The 20411-nt window shown below is 45.7% G+C and overlaps 1 protein-coding gene and 1 long non-coding RNA gene across 4 annotated transcripts; one reads left to right on the forward strand and one right to left on the reverse strand.

Moving 5' to 3' along the window:
* Positions 1-1094: 1094 nt before the first annotated feature.
* LOC310670310 (uncharacterized protein) lies at positions 1095-19969 on the reverse strand. 3 transcript variants are annotated; one of them, XM_083425462.1, is made up of 7 exons: positions 19697-19964; positions 15126-16298; positions 14021-14096; positions 13402-13484; positions 13015-13132; positions 12614-12721; positions 1095-2182 (listed from the first exon to the last, which is right to left on the reverse strand). In XM_083425462.1, exons 2-7 carry the CDS (start codon positions 15855-15857, stop codon positions 1449-1451), a joined length of 1851 nt encoding a protein of 616 aa, XP_083281588.1. In that variant the 5' UTR covers positions 15858-16298; positions 19697-19964; the 3' UTR covers positions 1095-1448. The 3 variants fall into 3 exon arrangements, with proteins under 3 accessions (XP_083281588.1, XP_083281587.1, XP_083281589.1); XM_083425461.1 differs by lacking the exon at positions 1095-2182 and adding an exon at positions 3242-4791 and having other exon boundaries at positions 19697-19968; XM_083425463.1 differs by lacking the exon at positions 1095-2182 and adding an exon at positions 7588-8758 and having other exon boundaries at positions 19697-19969.
* LOC310671124 lies at positions 4798-12607 on the forward strand. The gene is made up of 3 exons (XR_014507807.1): positions 4798-5494; positions 5869-5988; positions 11835-12607. It is a non-coding gene; the product is annotated as an uncharacterized lncRNA (long non-coding RNA).
* Positions 19970-20411: the final 442 nt, after the last annotated feature.

Consider the following 20411-nt stretch of genomic DNA (forward strand, 5'->3'; position numbering starts at 1 on the left):
TCAAATATTCCTCTGCAAGGTCGAAGGAAATGGGAAATCTCCCCGTGGTCTCTTTCACAAATCCTGTCTTAAGGGCACATTTAAGATATGAATAGGGTGTGAGCCTGTGACCTGGATTCAGGAATTGAGTAACAAAAGAGTGGCCAGGATGCCCAGGTAATCCAATCAAGCAAGTAGCAGACAAGAGGAAAAAACAAGGCACTCAGATTTGTATTGTAGTCTGGGGGAGGTGGTCCTGGAATACCCCCCTTCTGTGATGTATGTATGATGTTTCTGGGGGTGGTCTGGAGTTTGAGGGTGGGCAATTTTAAAAGACTATATATTCCACAGTTGGTATTTAACACCAGCTAAGTTGGCAAAGATATATAAATTGAAATCCAACATTTGTTGGAGATGTGGTAAAGAAATAGGAACAACAATACATATGTGGTGGAGGTGTGAGGAAATTAAGAAATTCTGGACAGTAATACATGAAGAATTAAAGAAGATGTTGAAAATATCAATAATAAAAAAACCAGAGATATATCTCCTTGGATTGATAGGGGAAGAGATGGGGGGGGGGGTCAATCTTCTTATATGCAAGTACAGCAGCTAGAGTAGTAATTACTGCTAAATGGAAATCACAAATTCTACCCTCAAGGGAGGAATGGATTTGTAAATTAAATGAATACTTAACTTTGGCAAAAGTAACAGCTATTATAAGAAATCAATCGAATCAAAAAAAAAAAAAAAAAGGAGTGGAAAAATATTGCTCAAAAAAAGATATGCTAATATGCCTGGATTAAAATGTAAAGTATCTGAGGTAAATGAGTAAGGAAGGATAATAAGAATACATAGAAGGATTGAGAAGATTGTAGAATGCAAAGATAAATGTAATCTCAGAATGTAGAGGAAATTGAGTGGGGGCGGAGGGAAGGGACAAAATACTGCATTCGATCGATGATTTAAATGATAAATATATGTGGGGATGGGGAGGATGGCTTTGGTATATTTGCATTGTGATGTAATATAGAAAAAAACCAATAAAAATGGGGGGGGGGAATAAAAAAATAAAAAGTCATATAGACTTTGTTCTGGGTCCCTCCCTGCCCTCCTGCGTGTGTGGGGAGCACCCTGTTGCAACAGCTTTAATAAAGATCAGGCTTACTAGCTGCTTTGCTTCTCAATATTCTCTGGTTAGTCTCTGCTATTTTCTCCTGCCAATGCAGAACTTCTTGGGTCCCCCATAAGGGAAAAGGAGCAGTTTTTCTCATAAGAGTACACAATAGCCAAAAGGGGAAAGATAATTGGCAAAAACCACATTCCCTCTCACTATTGATTGAGTTGAAAAATTATTTCCTTGGGATGGAAGCATTTTCTGTTTTGTAAATATGAGTGGAATGTGTTCGCTCTGTATAGGATTGGGAACAAGATTAATTAAAAAAAATTTATTTGAGCATTAACTCTGGTCAATATCCAAGATGAATTGTCTGGTGTCTACGTAAACTCTCCTTAACCCCAAAGCTTTTGCCACACTCCGGACATTCATATGGTTTCTCCCCGGTATGAATTCTCTGGTGCCGAATCAACTTATCTTTCCGATAGAACTTTTTCCCACACTTGGGGCATTCATGCACTTTCTCGCCCGTATGGATCTTCTGGTGTCTCAAAAGGTTTGTTCTCTGATTAAAGCTTTTCCCGCACTCGAGGCATTCAAAGGGACTCTCCCTGGTGCGGATTTTCTGATGTCTAGGAAATGTAGGTCTTGTAGGGAAGCTTTCCCCACATTCAGAGCAGTCGTACAATTTCTTCCCAGGTTGGATTCCCTGGTGTGCCAGAAGGCATGTTTTTTGCTGGACGCTCTCCCCTGATGTGGGGGAGTGATAGTGTTTCTCTCCAGCATGTTTCATGACGCGTCCTAATCGGTAGTTGCGCTTTTGGCCGTACTTGGAGACTGAGAGCTTCTTGGGCCTCACGTGTACCAAGGAGGTTTCATTAGCAGCAGCTGTAAGACCTTCTGGGCCCTTGCTGACTTCATCCTCCTGCTCTGCTGGCTTCCTCCCCCGGTCCCTCTTGGACTCACATCTTTCCTCATCAATAGCTGCTGTCACCGGCATGTACCATCGAGAAATTTCTGTTAATGTGTTATGCACCTCATCCTGCTGAGAGTTCTCCATCTTGATCACACTCCCCTTCTTGACACCTGAAGGGACAGAGAGAGGATTTTTTCCATGATCTGCTCACCTCCTATTTACAGTCCTGCAACTACCTTCTTGTTGGCTTGCCCCAACCCATCCCTCCTTTTCCAGTTGATTCAGGATATCTCTGCTACATTCATCTCTCGCCTGTCTAATTATATTTGCACCGTAATCCTTAAGAAGACCCCTGAAGTTGGATCAGGCCAAAGGAAGCTACTGAGAGTGGCTGCGGAGGCCACATAACACCAGTCCTGAAAGACCTACATTGACTCCCAGTATGTTTCCAAGCCCAATTCGAAGTGTTGGTGCTGACCTTTAAAGCCCTAAATGGCCTCGACCCAGGATACCTGAAGGAGCGTCTCCACCCACATCGTTCAGCCCATACCCTGAGGTCCAGCGCTGAGGACCTTCTGGCAGTTCCCTCACTACAAGAAGCGAGGTTACAGGGAACCAGACAGAGGGCTTTCTCGGTAGTGGTGCCTGCCCTGTGGAATGCCCTCCCATCAGATGTCAAGGAAATAAACAACTATCTGACTTTTAGAATACATCTGAAGGCAGCCCTGTTTAGGGAAGTTTTTAATGTTTGATGTTTTATTGTATTTTTAATATCCTGTTGGGAGCCCATGGACTGCAAGAAGATCAAACCTCTCCATTCTTCAGGAAATCAGCCCTGAGTGCTCACTGGAAGGACAGATTGTGAAGCTGAGACTCCAATACTTTGGCCACCTCATGAGAAGAGAAGAATCCCTGGAAAAGACCCTGATGTTGGGAAAGATGGAGGGCACAAGGAGAAGGGGACGACAGAGGATGAGATGGTGGGACAGTGTTCTCGAAGCTACCAACATGAGTTTGACCAAACTGCGGGAGGCAGTGGAGGACAGGAGTGCCTGGCGTGTTCTGGTCCATGGGGTCACGAAGAGTCGGACACGACTAAACAACAAAACAACAACAACACTCAAGGATTACTGAAAGGTATGTGCTTTGAAGCATCAAAGTATATGTTAAGGATAGACAATAAGTTAAGGAGTTTAACAATAAAGAGTACAGTGTTTTGAAAACTGAAGTATGGTATCAATATTTTTATTGTAAATGCCAAATTAAACACGTATTAACAATTTCTGTACAAAAATGTGATATTAACAATGTGTCACTTATGCTTATCAAAAAAAGAAATAAAAACTGTTGCCAACCCCCCAAATGGCGACTAGACATTTTGTTTTTGCACCCACAACCCAGGTCCCAGGATCCAGTTTGGCTCCTAGCTTTTGTATCCCAGTTTCTAACACTGTTCACATGGTATGTAGCCAATGTGACTTCTCCCAGGATCAGTTAAACACTATCCAAGAGTGGTTTTTCACACACTAGGGGCTTCTGTGAGGTTTCACTCCAGAATTAATTCTCTATCATCTTCAGGTTTTTTTGGGGGGGGAGGTGGGGGGGGAGGTGTGAGCTGTTGCTGGAGGTTCTCCCCCACATCACATGATGTAAACTCGCCTTCTTTCATAGGTATTTATGAGCACAGTTCCTGACATGTCATGGAATTTCCCGCCAGAAAACAAGTCTCTAAGAGTTGGAGCATATTTTGAGGGCATGTGGGGACAGAAGTCACATTGTCTGAGTGAAACTCCACACAATCATTGGATACAATCCATAATGTCTGTGTAATATTTCTTTAGCACAGAGCACAGGTGGGCTTGCCAACCAATTCCTAATATGACAAAGTTTGCTACTGGAACTTTTTCCAACCCAACACTGAGTTCTCAGAGTACAGCCTCGGTTATGTGGGTCCTCTGATGCTTAACGAGAGTGCATCTTTGGCTAAAGCTATTCTCACACTTGGCACATTTGAAAGGTTTCTCGCAGAGATGTTTCCTTTGGTGGTCTACCAAACTGTCACTCCGGGAAAAGCTCCTCCCACACTGGGGACACATGTGTGGCTTCTCTCCTGTGTGGATCCTCTCATGCCTCATCAAATGGGCTCTCTGGCTGAAGAACTGGCCACACTGAGGGCATTCAAACGGTCGCTCCCCAGTATGGATCCTCTCATGCCTGATCAATGTCCCTCTATTAGAGAAACATTTCCCACACTCGGGACATTCATAGCACCTCTTTCCTGCACGAACAGGTCTCTGTAAATTCTGTCTTGGGCGGAAAGTGAGCCCGCCCTCAGAGCGTTCATTCAATTTCTCTCCAGTGTGCAGTCTCTGGTGTCTCTTCAGATTTTCTCCCTGCCTGAAGCATTTCCCACAGTCAGGACACTTGAAAGGTTTCTCTCCTGTCTGGATTTTCTGGTGTTGGGAACGGAAAGCTTTTTGGTAGGTGTTTCCCTCCCACTTCAGATAGTCACAGCGGTCCTCTCCATTATAAGCCGTAAGTCCTATGTTGTGGTGGTGGTACCTTCTTTGGTATTTGGAGTGTCGAAAGGAGGGTTCATTATGCGCATCTTCTAAAAGCTCCCTGGAGCCATTTTCTCCCCTCACTGGTTCCTCCCCCTCGCATCTCTGCTCATGAATTGCTCCAGCTCCAGGAATGGTCCGTAGAGATAACTTCATTATCGTCCCTGTCTCTCCCTGCTGTGAGGGGTTCACCTTGATCAGACATCTCTTTTCATCACCTGAAGAGACAGAGAGAATTGTTTTTTGTTTTGTTTTTAAAATCTAGGTTTTTGTCACTTTTCCTAGACTTCATGCCAACCTTCCCTCCTGTGCTCCCTCTCCCTCTCTCTCTCTCTCTCTCTCTTTCTCTTTCCTTCTCCAAAGTAGGGTGTCGTTGCTAAAACTCCTCTTTATTTCCTGTATCTATGATCATATCCCACAACAACCGTACCTCTACATTTAGAAGTCAATGGGCTTTAGGTGACCAGGATTTCCAGCAATTGAGGTGAGGCTTCAAGGCCCAGCATAATTCCTCGCAGACCAAAACCTGAATAGATTTTACGGTAAATATTAAAAACAGCAGAACTAATCGTGCAAAAAAGCAAGATTTCACAATGCTGTAGCACTGAGCTTCAGGAGCGTCTTTCAGCACAGATGACAACAGTCCTTCTGTCGAGGGCCAATAGCAATGGGATTAATAACTGAATATTTTAATGTTGAATGCTGTGTTCTCAAATGATGTTAATGCCTCCGTTGCAACAGTTAAGGATTTCTTAACCAGGAACAATGGTTCTCAGAGGCTTGATTTCTTTAACACTAATTTCTTTTATTTGAACTGACAAACCTTGCTAACAACAAAAAGAACCCTGCTTCTACAAAATGTAAAGGAAAGGAAGAAAAGAACAGGAAAGTGCACTTCTTTTTGCTTTTCATAAGGTAAAGGTAAAGGTACCCCTGCCCGTACGGGCCAGTCTTGACAGACTCTAGGGTTGTGCGCCCATCTCACTCAAAGAGGCCAAGGGCCAGCGCTGTCCGAAGACACTTCCGGGTCACGTGGCCAGCGTGACATCGCTGCTCTGGCGAGCCAGAGCCGCACACAGAAACGCCGTTTACCTTCCCGCTAGTAAGCGGTCCCTATTTATCTACTTGCACCCGGGAGTGCTTTCGAACTGCTAGGTTGGCAGGCGCTGGGACTGAGCAACGGGAGCGCACCCCGCCGCGGGGATTCGAACCGCCGACCTTTTGATCGGCAAGCCCTAGGCACTGAGGCTTTAACCCACAGCGCCACCTGCGTCCCTGCTTTTCATAATACTCAGTGGGAATTAAGGAAAAAACGAAAATACCTTTGTGTCAATCCCAAACCATTCCCCTTAAAGGAACAGCACACTTTCTCAACATCTTCTATAGTCACATGACACACTTCTCTTTACTTCTCAGTGAAATAATGAAAACCAAACTTCTGCAGCAAGGTAGCAGCAAATTCCCCTGAATTGCAAATAACAATTGCTCAGGCAATTGGCAAGGGACGCGGGTGGCGCTGTGGGTTAAACCACAGAGCCTAGGGCTTGCAGATCAGAAGGTTGGCAGTTCGAATCCCTGCGATGGGGTGAGCTCCCGTTGCTTGGTCCCTGCTCCTCCCAACCTAGCAGTTCAAAAGCACATCAAAGTGCAAGTAGATAAATAGGTACCGCTCCAGCAGGAAGGTAAACGGCGTTTCCGTGTGCTGCTCTGGTTTGCCAGAAGTGGCTTAGTCATGCTGGCCACATGACGCGGAAGCTGTACGCCAGCTCCCTCGGCCAATAAAACGAGATGAGCACCGCAACCCCAGAGCCGTCCGTCACTGGACCTAATGGTCAGGGGTCCCAATTGGCAGCATTCTCACATAAAGCATTTTGGGCACTACAGAAGAATGCAGGAAGCTGCTTTATGCTTGATCAGACCACTGTCCCATCTTCCTCAGTATTTAGGGTTGCCATATTCTAAAGAGTGAAAATCTGGACACAAAAGGTGTTGTTGTTTCAAAAAAAAGAAGTTTTTGAGCTATTTTTCAAGAAATTCGCCAAAATCTACACTTCATGGGTTGCTATACGTCCGGATTTTTATAGACATTTCAACAATATTATCTACACTGATTTGCAGTGGCTCTCCAGGGTTTCAGGCAGGAATCTTTTCCCCAGCCCAGCCTGGGGAATGAAAACCAGGGACCCCCTGTATGAAAAACAGCTGCTTTGGCTCTGAGCCACAGCCCTTCCCAAAGGCCTGATCCCTCCTCTTCCATGCCTTTCTTTGTGTGAGGCGGTAAATAAATAAACAAGGAAGGGGGATATCTTAGCACTGCTCCAAACCTGAGATAATAGTTCATTTCGCCCAAAAAGCCAGTTTCGGTAAACAAGGTGGAATGTTTTGATAATCTTACAAATCCTGGTTTGTTAGGGAGAATGCACCAGAATGCAAGTTGGGCACAGCATGGTTCTTTCAACCAAGGTTCTTTAGTTATCATTATGTGGTCCAACATCTGTATTTTAATTCGGGGGAAAGCAGCTTTGTAAAACAGGGACGGCAGGTTGGTCCTCTTAGTTTTCCATGCAAATTCCAAAAGGAGTGGCTGTATCAGTCAGTCACAGCAAAGTCATAAAAAAGAAAGACTAGGCTGAAGGTAAGCTGGGACCTGCTGGTTTGTCCCTAGGCTTGTAACAGATTTAACTCCCAGTTGTTTCAGAGCAACAGCCACACAATGGTCAACTGCTGGAATGTAATGGAAGCTAGTCCGCTGACTTGCTCTTAGAATTAATTCGCTAATGAAGCAGTGTGTGTGTTTGTGAGATCACTGGCTGGGGTTGATGGGATTTGGGGGAGCAACATCTCAAGTGCCATAGGTTCCTCCACTCCCAGTGCCGCTCCGGGTGCCATAAGGGATCAAATCTGGCCTCAAGTGGGAAAAAAACCAGTTGAGATCCAACCATAAAAGTGGGGGCAGTACCAGGGCTTTTTTTCAGCCTCCTAGCAGGCAAAAAAATAAAATAAAATGACAAAATGCTACAAAATGGTATTTATTGTGAACCGAACGCATTTTGGAAAAGGCTATTTCTCAAGCGCACTGAAATATAGAAAGCAGCTGAGACCAGCTGAGACTCTGCCAATGACCACCCACAAGACCAGCTTTCACAGCAGACAGCTTTCAACGTGCTAAGCCAAACCATGGCTTGACTCGGCAAGGCAAAAGGACCTCCCTGGGAACCAGCACACTCATTCATTCGTGCAAACCACAGCTTGGCTTAGCACGACGTGTGACCCCAGGTCTATATACTATTTATTCAGCACAGAGTACACGCGGGTTTGCCTAACAGTTATTAACATGGCGTTTCCTATTTCTGTGCTGCTTGTTTTTCTACAGGTCACCAAGTACTCAACCATTTCTTATCAGTTTTTCTGGTGGCCTTTGTGTGGGGGGGAAAAGCTGTCCTTCTGCTTAGGGAATCCAGAAGGTTTCTCATGGAAAAGGTTTCCTCTGATACTGATCAAAACCAGCAAGGGAAACTTCTCCTGCACTCAGGGCAATTGGTGGAGTCTCCCTCCTGGACAGGCTGCCTGACGGTTTCATCTAAGACTGGCAGCTCCCCAGTCTTGGAGCACTTTATACGAAGCGCTTTCTCATATGTATCGCCTGATGCCTCAACAGATGCCCACTCTGCCTGAAGCATATCCTGCAATCGGGACATTTGTATGGTTTCTCTCCAGTATGTATCCTCTGATGCCTCCTCAAATTTCCTCTGCGAGTGAAGCTTTTCCCACACTCAGGACATTCATACCATTTTTCTCGTGTCTGGGTTCTCCGATATTTATCAAGATGGGACTTTTGCAGGACGTTTCCCCTCCCCGTAGGACTCTCACGAGAGTCTTCCCTGGTAGGTTTCAAGAGATGTTTTGATCTGCAGAGGTGCTTTTTAGCATACTTGGATGACAAGGGTGCTCTTCCCCTTGTTTTCACTGCAGAGGTTTGGTTAACAGCAGCTCTAAGACCTTCCACAGGTTCACAGCATTCGTTTTGGTCCTTCACAAATTTCGACTTGCATCTTTGCCCACAAACTGCAGCTCTCAGAGTGAGGTTCTTCTGGGATACTTCTGCAGGTGTCCCACGTGTTCTCTCTAAGACCGTCTCTCTCTGTTGAGAATCCTCTCTCTTGATGTTTCTTCCATTCCTGTCTCCTGGAGAGAAAAGAGAGAAGAATTCTGTCCCTGTTCTAGTTCCCCTCAACAACAACAAAAAAGGCACCTCAAGCCACACAACAAGGCCAATCGATGCCAAAGAAACCTGCCCACACTCCTCATCACAACACAAGACAACCAGGCAAAATAATATGAAGCAAAGGTTTTGATTTATTATTTATTAAGCCTTTTAAAAAAAGATTTCCACTTTTTCTATTGGAGGGTTTGGTATAAAGGTCAAGGTCAAGGGACCCCTGACCATTAGGTCCGGTCGTGACCGACTCTGGGTTTGCACCGCTCATCTTGCTTTATTGGCCGAGGGGGCCGGCATACAGCTTCCGGGTCATGTGGCCAGCATGAGTAAGCTGCTTCTGGCGAACCAGAGCAGTGCACAGAAACACCGTTTACCTTCCTGCTAGAGCGGTACCTATTTATCTGCTTGCACTTTGACGTGCTTTCAAACTGCTAGGTTGGTAGGAGCAGGGACCGAGCAACGGGAGCTCACCCCGTCACGGGGATTCAAACCGCCGACCTTCTGATGGGCAAGCCCAAGAGGCTCAGTGGTTTAACCCACAGCGCCACCCGCGTCCCTTGGTATAAAGGTACACAGCAACAAATTCCAAAAATTGCAAGGAAATCTATTGCAATGTTAAAAAAAAAAGAAAAAGTGAAATGCAACAAAACTGAAGGGAATATTATATAAACAACCCAGCTCGTGGTACAAAAAAAGGAATATTAGAACTGTGCTGGCAAAGTGTGTAAGGTCCACCTTTGTCCTTAGATGGCTCCACAGAGGCCCTGTGAAACCTCCGATCCCATAGTCAGATGGCACCCTGTGAGCGTGGACATACAATTTGCAGGGTTGGGACTATTGAGTAAATAGTTTTTTTGTGGAAGAAGGTTCAACATCCAAGCCTGGAGAAAAAGAAGGAGGGCAGAGTGAAGCAAGTCAGATTGCACTAAAGGACACGAGTGGAACAGGTCTGTTAAAACAGGAGGATAAACTGTGCTGTTGTTGGGAGAGAACCACAACAGCCCCTCACCCTGTCCCACCTGGAGGGAAAGGTAGGGCAAACACCTGAATGTGCGGAGACCAACTTTGTGGCATTTGTGTATGGGTTCTGTATGAATCAAAAATCAAACTAAAGAAATGTGAATGCTTAACTGGGATGACCTGGGCGAGACGCTGATCCGACACAAACCTGAAAGTGCCGTTCCACTAGAGAAAGGAAGACATTCACCCTCAGTTGCTCTTGAAGCTGACGGCCCCAAATTGTTCAGCTGAACCTGGAAAGGTTTGGTTGCCTGGCTGGTGGCAGAGTATCTCATCCTTTTCTGCCAGTGGTCAATGATGTCAGTAACGTGGCACTGCCAGGTCCTGCTTGACGTGCGGGAACTGGCTCAGCCATTCGAAAAAGAGCCATGTCTGCCACTTCCTGGTGGCTGTTCCCTTCCAGGAAGGCCTAGTTGCCCTTCCGCAGATGCCCTGCCTCTCGCCAGCACCGTAGCCAATTCCTCTCGTAGTCACGGGTCCTTGTCTCATCCGAGATCCATAGCAACTGGGAGACAGTCCAGTTGTTTGAAAAGAGTCACCCCCAGTTCTCAATAAAGGCACGGATTTCCCCATCTATCCCTAAGTTGGGGAAACGGTGAACACGAACAACAACAACAACAAGTAAAGGTAAAGTACCCCCGAATGGTTAAGTCCAGTCAAAGGCAACTATGGTGTTATAGTGCTTATCTCGCTTTCAGGCCGAGGGAGCCGGCATTTGTCCAAAACAGACAACTTTCCGGGTCATGTAGCCAGCAACACTAAACCGATTCTGGAACAACAGAACACCGTGATGGAAGCCAGGGCACACGGAAACGCCGTTTACCTTTCCGCAGCAGCAGTACCTATTTATCTACTTGCACTAGTGTGCTTTCGAACTGCTAGGTTGACAGGAGCTGGGGCAGAGGAACGGGAGCTCACTCCTGTTGGCGGGGATTTGAACCGCCAATCTTCCAATCGGCAAGGCCAAGTGGGTCATTGGTTTAGACCACAGTGCCACCCGCCATATTTGAGTACGGCGCAATGATGTAGAAACTAGGATTTATGAGAGCGACGCAGGACGGGAGGGGATGTGTGGTAAAAGGCAAGGACAGGTGTGATGCAGGGAAGCACAGTGGGATAAACTGTGACGCCAAAACAATACAGGTGCCAGAGGCATAAAACGGGACTCAGAGACAGTGGCAGAGCATAAACAGGAGCGAGCCGTAGACAAACGTTAAGGGGAAATACAGGCATAGTAAGAACATGTATGACGAAAACACTTATACCTGTGTTTGGCAAAAGACACACAGCTCTTTAATGTAAAAGAGGGGTGGGAAATCTTTTTTTCAGCCAGAGGGCCACATTCCCTTCTGGGCAACTGTCCAGGGGCCGCATGCCAGCGGTGGGCAGGACAAGAAGCAAATGTTCAAGGTCACATTCCAGCTCAGACAAATTCCACTTGCGGAGGGCATCAAACAGAGCCATTAGGATGTATGGCTTGGGGAAAGCTGGACAGAAAGGCATGACTGAGGGGCTCCCTGTTAGGATATTTCCGTTCCACCTTAAAAAGGGGACAGGCTGTTGTGAGTCACAGCCTGTGTACTTCCTGCTCACAGGAAGTTTCTGTTTTGTATATAGCTTTTGTCTCTCTCTATTGCCTCCACACGCAGGCAGGCTGTCATGTTTTTTTCTTTGTTCTGACCAACGCTTAATAAATCTGTAAGATATGCTCTCCTGGGTGCATCTTTCGTTGTTGAAGCTCTGCGAAAAGGGTGTGCACGAGTCCTGGAATGTGGAACAGCTATTTCCGAGGCTCGTGTCGCTACTTGACTGATACTGTTTCCACGGGAGACTGGGACGTGGATGCACAATGGCCTTTGTCTCCCTGGCAGTATCCCAACACTCCCCACCCCTGCCACAGGCACTAAGGAATAACACGCAGGCCACACAAACACTCGCACACACACACTCTCCATCCTCCAGCCAAGGAAGCAATAATGCATTTCAGCTCCGCAAAAATGCTCAAGAAGGGTGTGAAGCAAGGTATGGTCTGGGAAGAGTCTTGAGGGCCACAGTGAAAGGTCTCAAGGGCCATAGTCCATCCCCAGACCTGAACTTCCACACTCCTACTGTAAAATGAAGTTTAGACCTCCGCAATGGAGCATGTGCGTTGTAGTCAGAGGACCCCATGTTCATTTTCAGAGAGCAGATTCAGGAGAGGCCTGCTGCCCATTAAGAACCATGCGGCTCTTATAAAGGCAGACAACATCCGACGTTCTGAGATTTCATCAAGCATTATCCATACATATTCCAGCTTGATTTTGCGTTCACAAATAAGGGCTAGAGACTTCTATTTAAAAAGAAAACAAAGCTACACCACTTTTTGCAAAACTGCATGGAAACAAAAAAACAAAAAAGACCTCTTCTGATTTTTAGCCAAATACTTTCTGCTGCTTCTGCCAAGCCTGAGAACATTAGAAAAATATCTGGGGAAACCATCCTGGGAGAGAGAAGACAGAGGCAAGGATGTTCTCCAGTCCTCTAAGGGGAACCCCAGAGTTCTTCAGAGGCAGTGTGGTGTAGCAGAGCATCTGACAAAGACTGAGGAAGACCCAAGTTCAAATCCAACTCAGCCATGAGACTTGCAAGGGTGATCTTGTCCCAAACAGCTTCCCTTACCTCTAACCTACCTTGTGGATTAAGAAAGGAGCGAGCGACAATCCATTTACACCACCAAGAGCACTTTGGCAGAAAGGCAACATTAAAACACAGGAATTTGTGTGTGCTGCAAAGTTGCCATTTTGGGTTCTCTATCCCCTTACCTGAATCTTGACTTGGGAATCCTTCACTTTCCACAGGAAACTGGACAAAGATCTCCTCTTCTTTTTCATGGTGAGAGGCAGGGTCAGGTTTAGGAATCAAGAGTCCCTCTTCAGTTTGAGAGAGAGGAAAAAAAATAAAATTATTATTATTATTTCTGTCACAAAGAACATGCATTGATTCTTCCTGGCAGTTTTTGGCTTAAAAAAAAAACATTTGACAACAAAAATGAACTATTCATAAGAAAAGCAATTTGAACTCAAAACAGTTTAACAAAAGCAGTGAGTGCTTGGCGCTGCCCGAGTATTTTTAGAAACCAACAAATATTGTGGTTTGTATTGTATGTTTGGACCCGTCATGCAAAAAATCGATATATCAGGGCTTTAATGGAGCAGAGACTCACCCAAAGATTCTGTATCTCTATGGTCTTCCTGCATGACTTGCCAAAACATGGTCTTCTGGCCTGGCTGGGCTAGAGAGGGCTGGTCCATGTGTGAAGTTTCCTCGAGATTCATTGGCTCCTGAGAATGGGAGATGGACAAGATTGCTTATAGGGCGACATCAATATGCACGGACCTGGCAAGGGCTCCCTATCCAGAGGTGCTTCACAATTTAGGATTTGACAGAGAGGGAAAACGTAATGATGTGTGGCTATATTCTTAGGGATGGTTTTACACTAATAAATCACGTAGAAGCCATTCTGGCAAGTAACCTGCATATACATAAATTAAAGAGTTTAAATGACTGAGAAATATACAACCTAGGTCTTGCTCCTTAAAAGTGAACATACCTCAGCCTGACCTGACATGGCCATTTCCGGTTTTTCAGGAGGAAGCAAGTTGCTGTGATCCCTTGGACCTTGGCTTTCGCTGCCTGCGAAGGACAGAAGGGAGATAATTTCATCATCATCATCATCATTTTATTGCCTTTCACTTATGTTTCAATAGGATTTACAAATACACCAGAAGGACCGCCCAAAAAATAGAACAGAAAACAAACTGAAGACAAGTTTAAGAATGATGCAAAATGGACGATAATGGCAGAGGGAAATTTACCCACCTGGGGCACCTTGTTGGAACAAAAACATCTCCTGCTGTTTCCAGGCAGTGCAGACAGTGACAGGAATGCTGTTCCATAGAACAGCAGCAGCCACACTGCAAGCCCTGCTCTGAGCAGATTTCTGACATCTTGGGGGACTGAAGTGGAAACCCTCCTGCAGAAGGCAGTTATCGGGTGCTGGCGTTGCTTCTTTCAAACACAGGGCCTTCAAAACTTTAACTTTCCTTCTGTCAACTCTCAGGTGGCACACCCCACTTTTTTGAATTTGCAGCTCCTTCTGCATATGCTTCTGTGGGGCAAACTCTGAAGAAGCATGTGTAAGGGCCTTAATGCCAAAGTGGAAGCCTTACCCAGCAAACAGAGACCGTCGCTACTGCTCTGCTCCTCTGTTTCCTCAGCCTCCAGGGAACCCTCCTGCAGCGGCTTCTGGAAAAAAGACGATCCGATTGGTGAAGAATTTAAAGATACCCTTATCCATAGGACTTGAAGATGCTCGTAAACGTAGAAGCTGCCCTTTATCTCTTCTACTCATCAACCTTGTCTGGGTATCTCTTTCATGTGTTTAAGTCAGGACTGGTGGATTGCTTTAACCCTTAACATTTGCAAAACAAAAAGGCATCTAAAAAAGATGACATTGGGCTTTTGCAGTCATTTCAAGCCTCTGAAAAGCAGGGTTGCCATCTTTTCCATCAGCCTCTGTTCCTGGGCTTAGCAGCAGTTTGATTTCACTGACACTGGCAGGCAATTGCTGCTTTTCTCCCTCTGCGCTGTGCAGTGAAGGGTTACACCTATCTCCGCATTCAAGCAGCTGCTTAAAAGCACAAGAGCAGGGCAGAGCTGGTTAGCTGACAACCCTCTGTGTGTGTGTTCCCAGTAGAGCTACTAATATTTTACTAAGAGTTATCTCCTTGAATTAGACAACAGCTCTACGGCAACATTCACACTATACATTAAAGTGGTGTGACACTGCTTTAATCAGTCATGGCTTCTCCCAAAGAATTCTGGGAACTGTAGTATGTTAAGTGTACTGAGAGTTGTAAGGAGGCCCCTCAGACCAACAATTCCCAGGGTTAACTGACTGGGAAACCACTTTGAGAATTGTAGCGGAGTGAGCACCCTTGATGAACTACAGCTCCCATAATTATTTGGGGAAAGCCATGAGTGTTGAAAGTGGTGTCGCAGAGTTTAAATGGGTGGCATGAAGGCTGAACCAGTCAACGTTGAGCACCCTGGATGATGGCAACAACCTCGTCCATATTTTGTTCCCATATCCTAGACTTCCCCAACCTGCTGCTTTCAAGGTGGTTGAAAACAGAAACACCTCTCAGCCCCAGGGATCATGGCCAATGCTCAGGGATCAAGTGAGTTGTAGTTTGAAATATCTGGAAGGAAACTACTTGGGAAAGATAGCGTTATCCTCTTCAAGATTCTGGAAATTAAACCTCAAACCCTCACCTGCCACTCTGCAGCCTCGGCCAAGTCTTGCTGGCTGGCCATCAAGAACTCCTCCGCCAGGGCCACCGCCTGCGAACACGACTCCGGTCCTCCTGCTCGGATCCAGCTCTGCAGCTCTGGCGGGAGGCTAGCCAGGAACTGCTCCAGGACCAGCAGCTCCAGGATCTGCTCCTTGCTGCGTCTCTCTGGCTTCAGCCAGCGGTGGCAGAGATCCTGCAGCTGCAGGTGGATCCTCCGGGGGTCCTCCACCTGCTGGTAGCGGAACTTCCTGAAGTGCTGGCGCTGCACCTCCATCTTGATAGCGTCACCTCGCAAGATGGCCGCCTTCACCTTCCCATAGTCCTTCCTGTCCCTGGCTTCTAGGGCGACAAAGGCCTGTTTGGCTTCCCCGCTCAGAGCAGGCAGGAGCCGGGCTGCCCATTCTTCCCTAGGCCACTGGCAAGCCCTGGCCACTTGCTCAAAGGAGGCCAGGAAGGCCTTGGCATCGTCCCATGGGGCGGCCTCCAGTGACAATGGGTTCTCCGTTGTGTGGGGAGACTGCAATGTTGTCAGGAACTCCTGCCATTGGGCCTCCCAGCGCTGCTGCATCCCGTTGCTAGGCTCCTGCTTGGTCTCTAGGGATGCTCTCCATCCTGGCTGCTCCCTCACACAGTCCGATTGAGCCACGCTGGAGGGCTTGTTATCCCCTTCCAGCCCTCCTTCTCGTTCTGGGCTCACAATTTGAGGCTCCATTTTCCCACCTAGTCTGCGAAGCCCTGAATCTGGAATCAGGAGGTGGAGGAGTGGGCTTGTGGGCAGACTAATCCCAGTAGAAGCCTCTTTTCCCACCACACTCAAATTTCTCTTCTCACAAGAGACTTCCTGAACTTTTGGCGGGCGTTATCTCATTGCTTGAGGCTGACCTTAGGGTGTATAACAAAAGACCCAATGTAAAAAAATGAATTTGTGGCAAAAATCAACACACCAAGAGAGACCAATAAGGGTCGCAGGCAGATCGCTGGTGCCTTTTCACATTATCTGGCAAAATTTTATTTCGTTTTGAAATCGACCTGACATAGATTATCCTCCATAAGCAGCAGTAAGAAAGAAAGGTCTTAAGAAAGGTCTGTTGGTGGTTGTTTTCTTTAATTATGCCTTGTTGATGGCTTGTTGGTTTCTGACCCCACGTGGCACCTGAAAGATGAAAATATTTCAATTGAAGAATGGAGAATGAAGTTAATGGACTATGCAGAATTAGACAAATTAACAGGAAGGATCCGAAACCGGTGGGACCAGAAATTTACCGAAGACTGGAGTAAATTTACGATCTATTTGAAAAGTATTTGTGATGACCAGACGATGTTTGTAGGTTTGCAAGAAGTTCTGTGAGGAGTATTATTGGAAGTATTGTAAAAATGGAGAAGGGGTGAGGATACGTTAAGAGATGTAAAGACAATATAAAGTTAAGAAATGCATAAGAAGTGGTTAAGATGGAGGATCATCAGAGGTGCTGATGGAAATCCAATAAGATTGTATTTGTAATAAACTGTGCGGTATGATTTATAATTTATATGTTAAAATTAATAAAATATATTTATAAAAAAAGAAAGAAAGATGAAAATATTTACCATTGACAAATGATGGCTGTTACAAACATCCAAGGTGATGATACTATTGGATTCATGAAATGGGCCCAAGGACCGCATGGTCAGTGGCGTAGCGTGGGTTGTCAGCACCTGGGGCAAGGCAAGTAATTTGCACCCCCTAACCCGGGGCAAGGCAAGTAATTTGCCCCCCCCCCCCACTGCACTGCCCCTCTCCCAGATAGTCCCTCGCTCTCTCTCCGCACCACACCGCACGCCTGGCACCCTCCCCTCCACAGTGGGCGGCGACCCGGCGGCTCGGATCGGATTCGCACAGCCAGCACTGCAGTGAGAGAGAGTGAGTGAGCCAGGTAGGGGCAGAGAGCTGCGAGTGTGAGCGCCCCCTCCCGATGTTGCTCCCGGTGCGGCCGGCCCCCCCTGCACCCCCCACGCTACGCCACTGTGCAGGGTTCAAACCTCTCCCCATTTTTTTATTAACCCCCCCCCCACACACACACATTGATTTGAGTGTTGCATCACCTTTGAATATAAATAAAACTTTTAAAAGAAGATGAGAAAGAGCAGAATTCTGGTCAAGAAGCCTCTGCTCGGGGGAACAGCCGTCGCTCAGTGTTAGAGGAATCACTTTGCAAGAAGAAATCACAGAAATCATAGAGTTGGATCATTATTCTAGTCCAACCTCCTGCAATGCAGGAATATGCAGCTGTCCCATACAAGGATCGAACCTGTGACCTTGGCATTATCAGCACCACGCTCTAACTGAGCTACCCAGGATGATCCCAGGTGTAATCCCTCAGCATCCACAGGTAGGCCTTGGAGGCAAAGACCAGGCTGCCTATGCTCTTTTGTTGGAGGCTTCACTCCAGGTTTTCAAACAAGTGCTTCCCTTCAACAAGTGCATATCCTTGCCCTTAGGTACTGGCTAAAATTATAAAGGGGGTTAGGGCCCGTTTTAATACTTTCAGATTTCAAGGACGTGCTGAATCTTAACACCGGAGCAACGCCATCTTGGAATCAGGAAACGCTACAAGTTACTGAGAATTACGGCCTTTCTTTGGACAATTCTGAGTTCCTTAGACTTTGAGGTGGCATCTTGCCTCATGAAATCTGCCGTTTTGAAGCATTATTTTTGTGCTGGCCGCACGTCTAAGCTTGTCTGTCCAAAATTTGCCCCTTGGTATGCCAAGTTACCCATTCAGACGCCTCGCCCTCACTTATGTGATCAGCACCACCAGCAGCAAATGGAGAATTGCCTTTATGGCTCTGTGGCTCCAGTCTGTGCACTTGGCCACAGTTGAAGGATGCTATCGCCAGATCCCTTATACATGGGACCCACTTGCCCATGTGGAGGCAAGTATTATTATTATTATTATTATTATTATTATTATTATTATTATTATGCCCCACTGCTTCCTGGTTTGCCCAATCTACACAGACATTAAGAGAAGCTTTGTTCAAAGATTTAAATCTCCCTGTTGGGAGATCAATTGGGTATTTGATTAACTTTTTATAAGTTGGCAGGTCCCCCTACACTTCTGGAAAAAGTGGCCGGTTTTGCCTTTTGAGTGGCAATTTTGAGAAGAAAAGTTTATGGGAATGATGTAAAGTTCTTCAGGGGAGCAAACTGTCATCTCATAGAGTGTCTGCTTTTAATAATCATTTTAACTACGTAATAGATTTTATTCCATTTCTATTCTGTATTCTGTCTTCTTTCTTTTGTAATGGCTTTGGCTAAACAAACAAACAAACAAACAAACAAACAAACAAACAAAGACCTCCCTCCTGGCTCTTAGCCCCTGATAGCCCTTATCCTCCAGGCACTTCGTATTTTAAAGCCATTCAATACCCAGGAAAGGAGTGAGCAGACCTCCCTCTTAAAAGCACAAGAGATACTTGGAAAGATGTATAAAGTGAGTAATAAATGTTGGAAATGTCAGGAGAAAGAAGGAACATTCTACCATATGTGGTGGGAATGTAAAAAAATGAAAGGTTTCTGGGAAATGATTTATAATGAATTGAAAAAAATGTTGAAATATACTTTTGTTAAAAAACCAGAAACTTTTCTGTTAGGAATACTAAGAAATGACATAAAAAAGAAGGATGAGAAGTTGTTCTTATATGCGGTAACAGCGGCAAGAATTTTGGTGGCACAAAAATGGAAACAGGAAGAAATCCCGACGAAAGAAGAATGGAGAATGAAGTTGATGGAATACGCAGAATTAGACAAGCTAACGGGGAGAATTCGGAACCGGCGAGACCAGAGATTTACCGAGGACTGGAATAAATTTACAGAGTATATTAAGAATATATGTGAAGGTCAATTAACGTTTGTAGGTTTTCAAGAAGCTCTGTGATAATAATGGAAAGAAATATTGTTTTATAATAATTGTTAAGATGAATTTGGTTAAAAAAACCAAAACAATATAGATGCAAGAAATGTGAATAACTGTGAAAACATGAAAATTTCCAGATAGACCGAAGGAAGTCTGAAAGTGGAAAGATTAGAATTGGATGTATAATTCAAATGGAATGTTGTTGTTTTTTAATTGTTAAATTTGAAAAATTTCTAAATAATTTTTTTTTTGAAGCACAAGAGATACTACCCTCCAAGCTTCCTTACCTACAACCAAAAATACCTTTTAACTCCAGCTGCCCCTTAAGGGAAACAGGGGAAGACTTTTCACAGCACGGAATTGTTGCTTTTTAAAAGAGCATCATTTTGAAGCACCCGCAGGCGACGAGGTTGAGCACTGGCAAGCGCAGCAGTTGTTGTTTTTTATAACGATATATTCAAATATTGTACATAAAACCAAGCCCCCTTGTCCTCATTTGAACCCACGGCTTCCCCAGTTTCTGTTTGTTCCCTGTGTGCGAAAGAGGGGTCGAAGTTGGTCTGTAGTTGATGATGGAATGCAATTAAATGATGAAGATCAAATGCAATAAAAGGGAAGGAGGCGGAGGGGAGTTCGGACAGCGAGTGAGACTCACCTTTTTAGGGGGGAGGGAAGCGCGGCTCCCCGGGATTTTCCGGCGGGGAAAGGGGAGAGGAGGGCGGCTGCGAGGTCTCTGGAGCGATGGAGGCTGCTCTCGTTGCCGGTCTCGTTTCTTCCTCCTCCTCCTCCTCCTCCTCCTAGTCTAATGGCGACAGAGAGGGACCCGAGGTTCCTGCACGCGAGCAATGCTGCCCCCGACTGGAAGAGGCTGCTCATGGCTCCTCCACCCACCCAAAATAATTTGAGTAATTAGTTCTTGTTTAATTATGATTACATCGCCCCTCTCCCCTTGCCCCGAACTCAAAACGGCTTGCAAAAGCAAAGATTTGAGAAATAGATATTAAACACGAATGAAAGCAACCTACAACATGCACAGGTATTTTGTTTAGTAGTTGTAACCCCTCTGGGACCTTAGGTAATGCAAAGGTTGGATAGCCATTTTGCTTTTCATTGAGTTTCCTGCATTGCAGGGGGTTGGACTAGATGACCCTTGGGGTCCCTTCCTACTTATTTGTTTGTATTTGTAGAGCGCCCTTCATCCAAGGTTCACAGGTGGTTTACTTTACAGTATTTTATAGTCTGCAAGAAAAGGGACCCAACAACTCGCAGGGTCATCTAACCCAACCCCCTGCATTGCAGGAATCTTAGCTAAAGCATCCATAACAGATGGCCCTCCAACCTCTGCTTATAAACCTCCAAGGAAGGAGAGT

This window comes from Podarcis tiliguerta (genome assembly GCF_965153285.1).
Source record: "Podarcis tiliguerta genome assembly, chromosome: 2".
NCBI lineage: Eukaryota > Metazoa > Chordata > Lepidosauria > Squamata > Lacertidae > Podarcis > Podarcis tiliguerta.

Excerpts from the sequence above, each read along its gene's own strand:
- LOC310670310 (XM_083425461.1), bottom strand. The coding sequence starts at position 15,857 with ATGGAGCCTCAAATTGTGAGCCCAGAACGAGAAGGAGGGCTGGAAGGG. Across the intron at positions 14,097-15,125 it reads CCGAGGCTGCAGAGTGGCAG|AAGCCGCTGCAGGAGGGTTC; the intron begins GTGAGGGTTTGA and ends TCTTTTTTCCAG. Across the intron at positions 12,722-13,014 it reads TAGAGATACAGAATCTTTGG|AGGGACTCTTGATTCCTAAA; the intron begins GTGAGTCTCTGC and ends CTCAAACTGAAG.